Below are 17,051 nucleotides of genomic sequence, written 5' to 3'. Positions count from 1 at the left end.
GTGTTTGTATAGACGCTTGGCCAAACCAGATGCACAGCAGTGGATTCAAACCCCTATAGACTTCACGGTGGTGGACCGTCGACAGGTACTTTAGCCCTAGCTGATTCCAGAAGATTCAAGATTTTCAAGATTTAAGATGTGCATTGTTACATCTTATATGCGAGCACACGTGTAAAATTCGGAACATTACAATTTACAATAGAAAACAATAGCAAAGCTCTTACAAGTATTTCAATTATTATTATTTTTATTTACTGTTTTTTTTTTCTTTCTTTTTTTTAATTAATTTTATGTCTCTTATTTTACCCCCTTTTAAGTTGTTTATTAATTATTTCTGTGAACGTAACCATGTGATCCCTTTCTTTGTATCTTAGTTATGTACTCAACATATTGGTTTTATACCTGTATATATGTTGTGTGTATCTTAGTTATGTACTCAACTTATTGGTTTTATACTTGTATATAATTTATGTTGTTTGTATGTCTGGCCTCGTGGGGAAAGATGGTGGGTGGGTGGGGAGGATTGGGAAAGGAGTTGTGGGAGAAAATATAAAAACAAAGAGTTGTAGAAAACAATAGCAACAATAGAAAAACAGCTAATTACTCATGACACACTTTGAAGTGCTTGAAGGTGCTGTGTGCATGGTTCTGACTTCTGAATATTATCCATCTGTGTATGCGTGCATTGCACAGTATGTTTGACTGTATAAATATAAATTGTACATGAGTAGGTGTGTGTATGTAAATGTACACAGTGTGCATATGTTTGTGTGTAGTGTCTTGATATGCAAAGTGTGTGGGGGTTAGTGTTTCCGGAGCTTATTAATAGGGACTTTAAGCAACGACAGCTACGGCAGTCGGCTCCGGCAACCGCAAATGGATCAGTGCTCGATACATAAACCTGCTTGCCGTCGCAGCCCTTTCTACTATGGCAGAACCCACACTTACACGTAGTGTCTACAACGCCGTGTCATAACCATGTTTATTGAAATTATATCTGTCATATATTTACACAATTTACAATTTACAATTTAGGCATTTAGCAGACGCTCTTAATCCAGAGCGACTTACATTAAGCAATAACAAAAAGCATGGCATACATCACATATATAAAACGTACACCTATTGCTCCTCACCTCTCTTATGCTGTGTAATGTGTTGGCATGCTCTGAATGAAGAAATAACACTAATACCATATGTCATATTAACCATGTTTATTAAAACGGGTTTAGAATAAAACAGATTGCTCCAGCACCTTCCTCTTTCCACTGCTGATCATGTCCAGCGTAAGAATTAAGCAATATCGGCAAGTTAGCTGACACGTGACAGGGTGTTTTTAAAAAAAAAGAATGTGTTTATGTTTGACGCACATGCTGCATAGACGTGTCACCATGGGAACCAATGTTGCCGTCGCCGACGGCTGTTTGCTTAACGATTTTGACAGCTACGGTGATGGCGTCATAGCCGCTGTACTTCCGCCTAGCGGAGCCGTCCTGAAAACAGTCGTTGCATAAAGTCCCTATTGTCTCCACGAGGCCAAAGGCCAAAGGAGGCCGACTTCTGTAAAACACTTTTTTTGGTATTACTCCTCCAGATTTTGTCCAAAAATCCCGCAAATCGTTATGTGCTCAAGATGGATCTGTCCGATATTTCATATTCCATCCTAATTGGCTAACATTGGCTTTCAAAGTTTGCAGGACTGGCCCGTTTTGAACAAAAAGTCTCAAATCATGAACGCAGCGTGCAATTTACGTGAAATCTTTCACGCACTTTCCTACTAGGCTGATATATATCCCACCGTTTTCACATTGGCCTGTTATAACACCACCAACAGGTGGATTTTTGCAAAACACATTTTTGTAACAAAATGCCTCAAATCATCCAATTTCCATCAAAGGCATAAGAACAAATGGCACCCTTTTTACATTGGCCTATTATAGCGCCACCAGGAGGCCACAACCTGACCTGCCCTGGCCCGAGGGGCACTTTTTCTAGTTGTTTATCTTCCTGGTCTGGCGGAAAATCTCACCTGCAATGTGAAGTGAGTGGTGCATGGAGTCAAGCACAGTTGTTGACTTAAGCACACCTTCCTGGTGTGTGTGTGTGTGTCATTGACCCTCCAATGCGACCCCAATCAGCCAAGTGCTCAAAACAGCTGCAGGGGTCAATAGGTCATACTCGGGACATAGGGACAGATAGACATACAGACCCACACACACACACACACACACACACACACACACACACACACACACACACACACACACACACACACACACACACACACACACACACACACACACACACACACAAACTGTGGTATAGAGCAGCTACAGTAGGATAGCACATTTCCTCCATAGATATTCCAACTTATTCATAATCACAAGTCATGCAAAAGCACAGCTTCAAATTTGGCACCACTTCATAAACAAATCTACAACTTCAATAAGAGAAAATTATCAACAGATTTTGGAACACATTTGTGCTGCCTTTGAGGAGATCTGCACCTTACTGGGTGTTTTTCTTTTCTTTTTTCTTTTACTTAAGTATATACTTCGACAACGAGGCCCTACGTCAATGGAACCAAATGCTCAAAACCACTGGCGCTATCCTTTCTACAGAACCATCGCAGGAAGCCATCATCCTGTCCCTTCCCCTTATTCACTCCTCTATTGCACCTTGTATCCCTCTTTTGCTACTCTTCCAGCTGTTAACACTGTCAAATCCTCAGTGTGTACGAATGTAACCAAATGGACCCGTAAGGTTACTCTGAGTTAAATGAACACTGAGGATTTTACAGTGTGGTTGTTTTCTTCCTTCCTGCCCTCCATATTTTCACACCACCTCATTCCATCTCCTCGTTGCTCCCCTCTCAGCTCCTCCTCCTCCTCCTCCTCCTCCTCCTCCTCTCCGGTTGCATCTCTCATGCCGTCTCCTCCTCTTCGCAGCCTCCTCCTCCTCTCTCCTCCACCTATCTCCTCTGCCTCTCTTTGCCTCTGTGCCTCCTCGGCATCAATAGAGGGCCCATCTGTTCCCATACATCACGCACTTCATTTCAGTTTATTAGCCGGGATAAATCATAAATATTTCATTATACATCACGGGCGGCTGTCGCCTGCATGCCGACAATTTATCACCGCTGGCCTCTCTGCCGGCTCGCCGCGGCGGCTATAAGCTTTCCAGTCTATTAAACAAGATTGATACAGTGTGTAAATTTAGATATTGGGAATTTCTTCACAGACCACTGCGCTGCACTGATAGGCTAGGGCGACTTGGGGGGGGGGGGGGGGGGGTACAGAGGGGGAGTAAAGGAACTAGCTGGGTGTTAACAACCAGTAACAATGTATTTACAGTCCTCCCCCCGTTTTCCTTTTTTAGGCACGGAGGAGATTGGGGGGGGGGGGGGGGGGGGATAAGTGAGAAAAGGAAGGAATGATTTCCCAGTCGCGGACATGTACAGCAGGACTGTTATGTAAATTGTTTGGGCTAATAATGTGTGTTTCACAAATAGATATATTGATAAGGTGCTTGCGTTGTCCGTGTTCATGTACTGTATACATGTATACCGGTAGTGTATACACACACATACTGTGTGTGTGTGTGTGTGTGTGTGTGTGTGTGTGTGTGTGTGTGTGTGTGTGTGTGTGTAGGGGGGGGGGGGGGGGGGGGGGGGTCACATGGGTGGTGTATGTTTTGAAACTTTGTGAATGACACCTTCATGCGGAAATATAAAATAGTCAAAAGAGCATTAAATCTGCAATCCATAACTTGTTTTAGTGAACATTATTTTGACCAATACGTACAGTATGCTATACTGTATTATTGACACAACTGTGGTGGTGGGAGGTGGTCTCCCTGCTCTTCTACTGAGACATTTAGACTCAGGTAGGAGTCCGTAGGACTGGTTGACAAGGGGTATTGCTGCATGAAGCCCAAAGTGCAATATATCCTCTTGGGAAGAGGTCCTCTCTGTCTTAGCCCGGACGCAGATATTTCACCTAGGTTTGAATAAAAGTTGCAGATTGTTATCTGCAGCTTAAATGTGCAGTGTGTTTGATCAGAGCGGTTTAAAAGAGACATTCAGACAGCACACATCAAATAAGTTTGAAGTACTGTCTTCTGCCAAACTGTTTGACCTTGTATCTTTGAAGAGAGGGAAAATAAGCAGGGATGGAAGAGCTTGTTCCCACGAGTGGGAATTGTGTGATTGGAGAACACAGACTGATAAAAGAGAGGAAAGAAGGGAGGGAGGGAGATTGTTGGGAATTGTGTTACCAGGATGCACGCACACACACACACACGCACACACTCACACACACGTGCGTGCAAATACACACACACACACACACACACACACACACACACACACACACACACACACACACACACACACACACACACACACACACACACACACACACACACACACACACACACACACACACACACACACACACACACACACACACACCACTTCAGGCATCAGAGCCTCTCTGCCATTATATGTTATGGCGTTGGAGGCAGATATGGACGAATGGCTTTCTTAATTAAAACGATAAGAAGCCTAATTGCGCTGGGCTTTCATCTCATTCTGAGGCATTAAAGAAAGTGAAGGCACACTAGTGTGGAGAAAAAAAGAAATAAAAACAGACCAGTAAAGACTTGAACTGTGGATAGAGGGCAGAGCAAGTTCCACATCGTCTTTGAGAAAGGGGGAAAAAAAGACATTGCTGGCTTTCCAGAAAGACAAAAAATATATTTTTTTACTGTTCATGAACTGGAAAAAATGTTCTTCCATATTGCATATCTCTGCTGTTGGGAGGAAACCACCTAACTCCAAAATGTTTGGATTTTTCAGGAAATGAAAATTATCCATTTTTCAGGAAATTTAGAAAACCTTATATTTTGAAAACTTTATATATTGTCAATTACTTGCATGAGAGGGAGAGAGGTGGTGGAGTTAGTTGTTTTAGCAGACCGTTTTAGGGTGCGATGGAGTTAAGAGGTTTTGTCCAAAGCGTTTTTTACTACTTTCCATTGGTTCAATATTTTCGAAACAACACACAGACGTAAAGGGTGTTCAATAGCACTGATTTATGCAAAACAAAACCTCAAAAATTGAGTTTCCTCCCGACAGCAACGATATATTATTTCGTCATTGTCATTTTGTTATTTGAGAGATAAAAAAAAAGCTGATCTGTGACTTAAATGAATAAAACCCAAATCAAATAAATAAAACAAATCAAAGATGTCAACTGTGTTTTGATCTCACTTATACTAGAACGACTGGTGGAATGTGCTTTCTATAGTACACTGATGGATGATGTGTTATGGGGACAGATCTGTATGAAGACTTGTAGTACGTGAATATGAAGACTTGAGTAAATATGAAGATGTCGGCCTGGGCCATGGCCCGTGGCGTGGGTTCGACTCCCGATCCCGACGGCCTTTACTGCATGTCTTCCCCCCATTTCCTGTCAGCCTACTGTCTGTCCCTCCATAAAAAATATAAAATAAAGGCCACAAAAAAACATTTAAAAAATATATATATATGAAGATGTCCTGACCTAAACAGATAAACGTGTCACTTGTCACTCAGACTCCAGAATATTTTATGTAAGTAAGTAGAAGATGTGCCCACAAGAACAGTGTGCTCACACACACACACACACACACACACACACACACACACACACACACACACACACACACACACACACACACACACACACACACACACACACACACACACACACACACACACACACACACACACACACACACTCGGTAAGGGAAGCTGAAGTCTATGAAAGCAAAGGAAGGACAGGAAAGGGCAGAGTGTGACACATGACAAAGGCCACAGCCACCATCCCAATCACGTCTAAGTCAGTCATGACAGCTACTGGCGTCGCTACTCGCTGACAAAGGTGTTGAACCTAAAAGAGAGACAACCAGAAAAGTCTCAAATCAGTTATAGAAGACATAGAAGTCATGTCGCTCGTCTTTTTCTTTTTCTGCCCACTCTTTCTTCTTTTTCTCCTTCTGAAATGTACGCTCTGAAGCGATATTGCCCTTTGCCCCTGTTGAGTGTTGACTTGATGCCATATGTAGTCCTTCTGAAGAAAGCAAGGGTTTTACAGAGACATTGGAGATGGAGTCACTTGGAGGGGGGAGGGAGGGAAGAAAAACATCCTGGGAATTGCACTTGTGTCCTATGTATACATAGAAATGCTGTCTATATTGTACTTTTTCCAAATAAAATAAATACTATAAAAAAATTAAAAAAATAAGTCATGTCGCTCATATTTCATGGGCGCTCCATTAGAGCTTCAAACCAGACCAGACCACTGCTACTATTGCGTCATGTTCTACTGTGTGTACTAGTGTATACTAATGAAAATGGTAAGACGTGAATATGTCCTCGGTACCAGTGTCACCCAGATCAGATCACATCCATTTATTGCACTTGATGATTAAATTGACTCTAATTTCAATGAAGGTGTTCTTCCTGTACTATCTGGAACAACTACGGTCACTAGTACGGTCATTCCACGCTGGATCCTAAAGGGATGGGGAGACCTTGTGTTAATCCTGCGACGGAGAAAATCAGTCTCAGCTTCACCAAGTTGATGCAGGCTGCTCAGATGGTCATGAGGAGTACTCTGGAGGAGCGCTAAAGCTACATTTAACCCATTTTGACCAGAGATCAGATTCTAAAAATGTCTTCTACATCCTGACAGTTTTCTGAAAAAGCTATGTTTCTATGTCAGTTGTTCTTCGATTTTTCAAAAATAGCAGACCTACAAGCTCGTAGCGCGCCACCGAGTGGCGCGCTACGAGCTTGTAGGTCTGCTATTTTTCAATAGCTAAAGCATAACATAATGCTAACACCAAAAGGGGTTCCCGCCCAAAATGGGTTAAACCTGGATAGTTAGAGCGGCGTGATTACATACAAGTCGATGCAAAGACGAGACGTTGCACGAACAAAACGAACGGTCGCCTGGTATCTTCGCCCCAACTTGGAAAATTCCAACTGAAGCGACCTTCGCTTTCACCCGACTTTTCGCATCCTGACAGCCAATCAGTGGTGGTTTTATTCATCCAAAAACAATATACAATATACAAGCCCTTTGCAAAGACATAGGAACACATTTTGCTGCTCATAAGCGACAGTGGAAGGAATTATGTTAAATATATTGAACCGAGCTGTCTTTGGTGTTTTCTAGCTCGGCTGTATGTGTTTCGAGGTACAACATCGAACAAACAGGTCCATTTGGTTACACTCCCAAAGTTAAACGACTGTGTACTTTTTACACATCTGTTACATCAATAATATGTCTACCCACTAAGCTATGGCTGCCCCGAAAGCAGAGATTCTGAGAGTTCTTCACCACATTCAACACAACTCCTAATCACATTACGAACACCCAACATCTGACTTGGAGTGGATGGTTTTATCTATCCAATGATGAACAAGACCTGACAGTGAGTCATGCCTCCTTTCAGAGTGACTGTAAACACTTAGCATACATGAATATTAATGTTACACATTAAAGCCTCGACGTCTAGATGGAAGTGTTAATGAGGATAAATAACAGACAGCCAGCCACCAAAATCTCAGCTCTGATATTATTTATCATCCTTAACTTTTGTCATAGCTCCTTTTTTTGTAATTAATACCATACAAGAAAGCACGTCGCACTTGGATGAGTGATCTAATTTGTTTAATATAATGCAATTAAAGGAGCTTGAATTGCTTTATGTTAATGTTACTGATTATATTCCTTGGCTGGCTCGCGTCTCCTCTGCAGATAACAAGCTGAAGTTGAGGATTGATGTTCGTCTCAGATCCTGCATGTTTTGTCAAGCGGGCTACTTGACTGCAGTTTATATTCCACTGCTCTCCACCACGTCACACAAATCTGACAGACACATGGCCGGGCCAACGCACGCCAAGGGCACAGTGTCTTAGGAAGCCCAAAACAGAGAAAACATCATTTCACAACTATCCCTTGGGAAGATTTGTTTGAATTGCTAACTTTTGATAATGGAAAAGCCACAGCTGAGGTGCTTTCCAATAACGACAAATAGAGGCAACTCATCAGCGGTATATGACAGACTGACTGGTGACTGACATGATATGATGACCCACAGTGATCTTCCAGGGATATGGGTATGTATTTTTACCTGGTATTGCTGCAACCAAATATTGCTCATTTGGGCATACAAATTGAAAATGTCATTGTCCATTGCCATGAGAGAAGCCCCAGTGGCTGGATAAAATCAGGGTTTAATAAGTTGTCTCTCTGGACTTTGGGAGGTAGTTGTTCAGCTTCACACAATTTAATTGAATAATTTAAATTAATGGTAATGGATTGTGTATTTTTTATCTTATGTTAGGCTTTCTTTACAGTTGTTAGCCATGTGGTTGAGCTGTTGACTTAAACTGTTTATTGTTTGTGAAGAAAAAACAGTAATCTCACAATTTAAGTCACGGTAACACTCCCTATGTATCTCATGTCTATAATGCATTATAAACATACTTATAACGCATTATAATATGCTTATAACACAAGTACTCATAATGCAATTATAACACAGAAATATTTTATAAGACTTTATAATGATGTATAACGTCAAGTAGCCTACTTGTTGTATTTTAGTTATATAATAATTTTATAATGCATTAGAACCACTGCAGAGTGATTGTAAGTTAATATAAGTGGTAATGAGTGTTTTAAATAAAGCCCATTAACCACTTATACTATGACTTATAATCACACTAGAATGCATAATAGTGATAATACATTATACAATTGTAAAAATATTGTATACATTTTAATATTTGACCTCAAGTCATTATAAAATGCTTTTTAATGTGTTTGTTATAAAGCACCATAGTTATTATAACTATATTTATTTTATAAGCAGATTATATATAAGTATCTACATTAATAATGCATAATACACATGCATGGCATGGAATGCATAAGAAATGTTACCCCACAATTTTCAAACTAGGCTGGTTCTCAAGTCAATATACATACAGTAGGGCAGGTGTAGCCTACTCCAACCCACCCCTCACAATTGTTAGCTTGAATGTAGAAACACATTTTTGCTTTCACATTGCATTGCACATGGCTTTGCACATGCATGCTAAATAAATGTATTATGCTAAAGCGCCTCATGGACATTCACACTGCATCAAATGCAGTGTAAATGCTTTTAAGTGCAATAAGAAAGAAATCTTAATAAACCATGCTCTCAACAGCATCAGCACAAAGCCATGTGACTTGACCCTTGTTAACATCCCTGCTCTGAAGTCTGATACTCTCCAAGTATATCATTCTTTCCCCCAGTTATCTACAGTAAGTCGCTCCAGTGGCCTGGCCTGGCCCGGCCCGGCCCACCTTAGCTTTCTTACTGCAGATCAGGCGAGGCTAATGGCCAGTCCCCAAACACAGCTTACTCTCTGCTACAACTGTGCCTTCATTATTCAGCACGCTACACAGAACCATTTGGAAAAAATGTGCTAATGCCTGGCCTACACATCTTCCTCCAATCCCCCGAATGACTTTATTTATTTATATATTCATGCATTTTATTTATAGTTTATTTGAGTGCCTAATAATCCAGGAGGAGCACTGTGTACTGTCTTGGACAGTGGTGCTCCGTCCAGCTCCCATCCAGGTCACCCCTGGTCCCGTTTACCTTTGGCTGGGAGAAAGACTGTACTGCACACTGTAAAATCCACTGTGTAAATAAAACCACTTTCAGCCTGATGTCCCAGTTTTGCATTGGGCATGTCATTATGGGCAATTGTTCTGAAAAAAGGTTGACAATATGTTTGGAAAGTGTCACATCACGACCTGATCTTGTAGATAAACTATTTTTAACACATTTTGAACAGTGGTTCAATCAGAAAGAAATTTGTTGTTGTTGGGTAGAAACCTTGTATCTTCATATTTGAACATTGAATGTTTTTTCATAAATTAACGTGAACACTATACTTCATCACACAAGGGGGTTGTTGCACAAAAGTAGTGAAAATAGTTGATCTACAAGCTCGGCTATTTTTATTATTTTGTTTTTAAAATAATAATAATAATAAAAAAAGGAACATACAAGGTTTCCACTCGAGAACAACGATATATACAGTATATTTTAAAAAGAAAAAGGAAGAAATAAGGGATGAATGAATGTGCTGAGAGGTGTCTGTGAAGATGAGTGGAGAGGAGAGCACTCTGAAGAGGGTGACAGCCTCCCTATAGAGCTGCCAGTCATGCTACACAGCGCTCACTGGCGCTGCTGAACAGACACCTCCGGCCAACAGACGGCGTATTGATCTGAACTCTCACACTCTCTCTCTCCTTCCACCACACTGCTCAGCACTCCGTCTGCCTTTTGTGCTCTGACTACACTTCTCTCCCCATCTGTCAGTTATCCTCTGTTCTCTTTCTGCTCAGACTTCGTCCTCTGCGGCATCTCCGCAGGTACATTGCCGGAAAGCTTTGTAAAAAGAATATATAAAGTCTTCAACTTCAACTGTAAAATGTTATGAAAACATCACCCAACCATCACAAAACATTTTCTTTTGCTGCAACTCTTCTGACGCGACAAAAACAAGGCTCAACAATGAACCTGCAAACAGGTCTACAGTAGCAGACTATCGGCATAAAATAGTTATAATTTTAGTGACATACAGTAGTGTAGCAAAAAGCAAGTTCATAGTAATAATACTACACTTATTTTCTTTTTTTTCCCAGAACCATCCCAATACACTATCAGCCAATAATATTTATTTCTCAGTTGAAATGTTTGAGTTGCAGTGACACATCAGCAGTTTTGATTAAAACTATAATGTGCAGACTATCTGATCATCTGTAGACTATTAAAATGTTGAATCTGTAGACAGTGCCACAAGTACAACCACAACTTTCCCTTCATGTATTTCCACCGACAATGCTTCTTCTTTGACATTTCTTGCACACTTCTGTCTCTGCACTCGTCCTACACACCTACTTTCCTTCTCCCTGACTGACCTGAACATACCAGAAAAGCCCAGGAGAATTTGACAGGAGTTAGCAAGTCAGAGATCCCTGTGCCGGAAAGAAAGAAAGAGCAACGGCAGAGTAAAAGAGGGAGCAGGTGCGTGGGTGAAAAGGTTGTGAGAGAGTGAGAAAGGAAGTATAAGTAGTCTGCTTGCCTCTTACAATTCATTTCCACCTTTATCCCTACAGGACATATGCCGGGGGACCACATGCGAGCATGTGTTGTTTGTTTCATTTATTGGCAGAGTAAATTTGCACAGACCTTGAATTTTGCCCTCTGCATTTAACAGATCCTAACTATTAGGAGTGCCTGGGGACCATGCTCTAAAGCCAGTGCCAGTATCAAAGCCACTGGCAATGGTATGTCCATAACAAGCATGTGCTTTGTTGTGGCAGGAGTATGTTCCTAACAATGTGTTTTGGTGTGGCAGGAGTATGTTCCTAACAATGTGTTTTGGTGTGGCAGGAGTATGTTCCTAACAATGTGTTTTGGTGTGGCCGGAGTATGTTCCTAACAAGCAGGAATATGTCCCTAACAAGCATGTGCCTTGGTGTGGGTGGAAACGAGTGGTACGCCTTGCTGGAGGGATCAAAAACTATGCTTAAACCTAACCTTAATCCCAATAAAATTATTTGCGACGCATGTTAGATAAGATAAATAAGCAGCACCGGGAATGTGATTCGATCACGAGGTGCTGAAATTGGAAGTGTAATGTGTAACGGTAAACATCACAGGGCGATCTGGTATTCCAGGGGTTTTGGGAGTTATTTAAAGCGGTCCGCACATGTGAGAGGCAGTTCCGTGTGCGCCACAGAAGGGGGCGTCGCCAAGTGACTACGATCCGGTGGGGAAGGCTAGTTCGTATCTGGTAGTAATGGCTTTCATGCTCTCCCAGTGGAAACTCTGTTTTCCACGCTGCTGTCAAACTCATATAACATCCAAACATGCAAAAGGCCAAGTCAATTTGGGTTCACAATGTAAAAAGTGCACTTTTGTCACAGTGTGCAATTTCAAATTTAGATTCAGCAATTTGTAATGTGTGCAGTGGGAAAGCAGATTTGTTTTAGCTCCATACCCAAAAAAATGGGATATATACTATATACTTGCGTGCCATAAAAATGTGTGTGTGACTCAAAAGTCACTACCAAGTACCAACCTAGCCTGGATCCAGCCCAAAGACCCCGCCCACTCTACAGCAGTGCTGCAAATTTCCACCTACTGTATGAACATGGTTTAAATGTAATTTGCAAAACTCAGTTTCCGTGTGAATTTTGTTCGCCGTCCAAACCTCATAAGATGAATCTGATTCCAATATCGACATGCCAAAAATGTGATTTGAGCAGCCAGTCTGAATGTAATAGTGTCCGTATGAGCTTGTCTTGCTGTGCTGTATGCATTAGAGTGATGGTAAGAGAGAGTTGGAGAACACAGACAGGTGGGTGGTTTAGCAAAGTGCAAGTCAGCTCTGTGTGTGCAATGCATGTGTCTGTCTGTCTGTCTGTCTGTCTGTCTGTCTGTCTGTCTGTCTGTCTGTCTGTCTGTCTGTCTGTCTGTCTGCATGCGTGTGTGAGGGGTGCGAAATAATCAAAACAATCGATTTAATCACTGCTAAAAGAATTACTGATAATAGCAATAATTTGATTAATCAAAAAAGTGATGATAATAATAGCTAGTGTGTGTGTGCGTGTGTTTGTGCGTGTGCGCGCGTGCGTGCGTGCGTGCGTGCGTGCGTGCGTGCGTGCGGATGCCATGTACGTATATGTGCACGTGTGCCTTGCTGTGGCATGGGGGATTGGTCTGTGGGGAGCCGATTGCACAGACTCTCATTATGTGGCCGGTGGCTGTAATGGAGTGTGACAGCAACGTGCAGCGCTGTGGAACTCTTCCTTCTAGCCTGCAGAGCCAATGCAAACACACCCAGTCCAGATCCACTGTCTGCTTATCCCTCTGCAGCCCAACACACCCAGTCCAGATCCACTGTCTGCTTCCCTCTGCAGCCCAACATCACTCTTATATATTATATATATTTTTATTGTTTTAATAATTGTTTTAAATATTTCAACAATTTGATTAACCAGTTAACACCGTGAGGGCCCGGGCCTATTTAATCCATTAATAAAATGTGCCCATCATTTATAGCGCCCGAACCACTTTTACCGGCGGACCGGAAGTTGTTGTGAATGTCTGTGTAGCAGCTAACAATAGCCACACCACTCTAGAGTCGATCGACAACAACGGGAGGTAAGAATAAATCTATCGCGACTAGCGACTGGACCGCGGAGCGCCGTCTAACACAGGATATTTTTTCATAATTAGACGATGACGTGTCACTGTTGTGCAACACCGAGGATTGGGCAACAAGCGCTCCTAGGCTGTGGAGCGATGCGACCGGTTTTGATATCATTAATCTCCGTCCTATTTATCAATATCCGTCTCGGGCAACTGACCGTGCACTTGAACTTGACGGTGATCTCCGTCTGGGGCCATTAAACTGTTAACATTGACTGCCAGGTATTAATTAATTCATTAATTATCACTGCCATATTTTTTTTCAGTGAAGTACCCAAATTTTGAAGTCCCACAGGTCCCGAGACGTGAACCAGAAGTAAACAAACACTGTGTCAATGGCAGGGAATGTGTTTAAGCGTTGTATTATATTTCGTCACATGGCGTTGTCATGCAAAATTACCGTAAAAAAAACTCCCCTGATCTGCAAACTCACAAAGCATTGACGTGTTGTTGTGAACTGTTACAGCCCTACTGCAGTGCTCTGTCCAACCGCCCAACCCTGCATACCACCTCTCTGTTACAGACCTACTGCAGTGCTCTGTCCAACCGCCCAGCCCTGCATACCACCTCTCTGTTACAGCCCTACTGCAGTGCTCTGTCCAACCGCCCAACCCTGCAAACCACCTCTCTGTTACAGCCCTACTGCAGTGCTCTGTCCAACCGCCCAACCCTGCAAACCACCTCTCTGTTACAGCCCTACTGCAGTGCTCTGTCCAACCACCCAACCCTGCATACCACCTCTCTAGCTGACTCTACCTGACCCTCATGGGGCCCTTTCCACACTCTCAAGAGTTAAACAGACACTGAGGATTTTACTGTGGAGGCTGTAGGTCTTCTCTTGCTGATGGCTTTCCTTGTCTTCTGTTCTAACGTGACAATTCAAGACCCCCCCCCATTTCACCTCTCATATCTCCCAGTGGTTTTGCAGTAAAGTGGGGCTCCTGGGGGGGCAACCACACACGTGCGCACACGCGCACACGCACACACACACACACACACACACACACACACACACACACACACACACACACACACACACACACACACACACAACACACAACACACAACACACACACACACAGCGCTGCGCTCAGCTCCTCCAGACCCAGAGCAGTCACAACCACTTAGGGAGGAAAAATGCCCTGCAGCACCAAAAACACACATAGTCCATTTATCACTCGCTCATAGTTCCCCAAAAAGCTGCATACACTCGCACACACACGCTCACTCCCACGGGCACGCACACGCGCACACACACACACACACATGAACATGAACATATACACACACGTACACACAAACATTCTGTCCTGGACTGCCCTCCCACTGTGGTTTTTAACGTGTAAATTCAAGCCCTAAAGTACAGATGGAAAGAAAAAATGGTCTCTGACAGAACGCCTCGCATAGATGCAATTAGTGAGAGAAAGTGTGTTTTCCTCAGTAGGAATATGTGTGAGAGGAGGTGGAAGGTACCCGTTTTGAACCAGCCGTCAGCAGTGAAAGAATCTGTGGTCTCCTGAGGCTTGTTCCAGTACTCTTTGAAGACAGACGGACCTCGAACCAGCAGCTCCCCTTCCTTACCCTCCAGGCCTGGGTGCACCTGCACAGACAGACAGACAGACAGACATGTGAAATACGGATGGACTCTGATGCATCAAGGTATGGACATAATGTACTGTAGTCTGTCTACACGTGCCTGTGTGTGTGTGTGAGTGAGAGACACAAGTATACTGTACACACACAGGGAGAGAGTGACAAAGGGTGACAGGAGCACACACACACACACACACACACACACACACACACACACACACACACACACACACACACACACACACACACACACACACACACACACACACACACACACACACACACACACACACACACACACACACACACACACACACACACACACACACACACACTTCTCATGGGCAACTGAGATATTTCACGTGTTATAAAAGCAAACAAACCATCAGCCTTCCCTTGGATTGTCTATGCGGTGGCGTGTTTTTAGAATATACCACAAACAAGCTATTAGTGACTTTAGATTTTTGTTACATTTTCACATTTACTTTTCTTTAGCGTTGAAATTAGACAGACATGTGCAGTTAGTGGTTACCTGTGTGCCTCTGTGGTTGCCCTCTACAACGGTGGTACTGGTGGTACTGGTGCCATCGGACATGACGATGCGAACCTCCACGTCAGGGAGAGGCAAACCTACTGCACCTGTCAATACGAACAATCAACACGCACACATAATCAAAAGGATTGTACAGTACGTGCTCGCATTCCAGAACATATGTTACAATAAATGAGACCTGTGAAAGCCTGATTTATATTTCAGTGTATGACAAAGCTGAACACTGGAAATTAAAAGTGTGTCGCATCGCCACACATTGGGAGCGTGTAAGCCGTCTATATATTATCCATCGTATGACTATATGTATAAATTAAGCATAAGTCAGCAAGGGACAGAGTTCCTGACAATCATATCCACGACCACTTGGCTCCTTAGTGGACAAACTATGAAGTAAACCTTTATATGATTTTACTAGTGTGTACAGTTGTACACAACAAAATCTCAGTGATTTTCTATGGGAGTGTTGTGTTCCAGGAAGATATTACACCCATCCACAGGGCATGAGTGCTTACTAAATGGTTTGATGAGCATCACAACACCATAAACGGTAAAGGCATCTGAAGGCATGCGAATCCCTTGACTCCTTCAAAACCGCTCTCAAAGAGCACCTACGGACGGCTGCAATTCGAAACTGGCCCCCGTAAAATCTGAATCCCCCCCCCCCACCGCCCCTTTTTCCCTTCACTGTATATGTTTCTTTTCCCTTTTTTCCTCCTTTATGATGAATTCCTGTTCTGTTCTTTGACTATATAGAAGTGTCTATTCGTACGTCTCCAAATGTTTTGATGAATTGAACATGGTGGACCCTCTTGTAAACAAGTGTAATGCGTAATTGGGTCGTCCACTCACAGTTAACAGTCTTTGTATTGCGTTTGTGCTTGAAATGTACTGTAATTCTGCAAACTGTTAATAGATATTTCAATCAATCAATCAATCAATCAATCCATCTCAGTCATCGGGCCCTGTTATAGACTCCTGTGGGACATTCTGCAGCTCTGCCCGAAACAGCAGGTTTTCACGCAACTATCAACAAACATCAAACGTCTGTAACATTTTGCGGCCGTTTTGGTGTCACATCCTCCAACAGAGTTCCACACTATCAGTACACAGGATTTATTTTATTTTTTATAAATCTTTTTATTGAGATTTTCACTGAAAGATATCCCAGGATCAGGTAGACACAGTAATAGTCATGATCACAGATCATATTCCTTGGGTAATATGACAGATTTAAAGTAAGTACAACATAAGATCTGAGTTCTTTTGTTTGCATGTAATAGGTACAGAGATAAATAATAAGGTGACTATGCTACTGAACACTCCGAGCCCCTCCCAAAAAAAAAATGATAATATGCCAATTCCCAGTTCCCCTGCTTAGTGGTCCAGTACACAGGATTTATTGAAGTTACTTTTATTATTTCTTTGCTTAATTTGGAAAGTAACCTACAGGATCATAAAATAAAGAATAATAAATGACTAAAGCATCCATTCTAAAAATGAAACAAAGGTTCTAACTGAACAAAACTGCAATACAATCATAATACATATGAAACATTGCCTTCGC

General features: G+C 42.4%; 1 protein-coding gene across 2 annotated transcripts in view; it reads right to left on the bottom strand.

Moving 5' to 3' along the window:
* The window catches only part of acsf3 (acyl-CoA synthetase family member 3), a 44,277-nt gene that overhangs the window by 5,914 nt on the left and 21,312 nt on the right, over positions 1-17,051 (bottom strand). For both annotated transcript variants that reach the window (XM_079496551.1, XM_079496552.1), the window contains 2 exons: positions 15,467-15,573; positions 14,815-14,941 (listed from right to left, as the gene is read on the bottom strand). In XM_079496551.1, the coding sequence (XP_079352677.1) occupies positions 14,815-14,941; positions 15,467-15,573 (234 nt within the window). The remainder of the gene's footprint in view (positions 1-14,814; positions 14,942-15,466; positions 15,574-17,051) is intronic.

The sequence above is a fragment of the Electrona antarctica genome, assembly GCF_951216825.1.
Source record: "Electrona antarctica genome assembly, chromosome: 3".
Lineage (NCBI taxonomy): Eukaryota > Metazoa > Chordata > Actinopteri > Myctophiformes > Myctophidae > Electrona > Electrona antarctica.
Note: the sequence above shows the minus strand (reverse complement) of the source record. Positions and strands in the feature narration are given on the sequence as shown.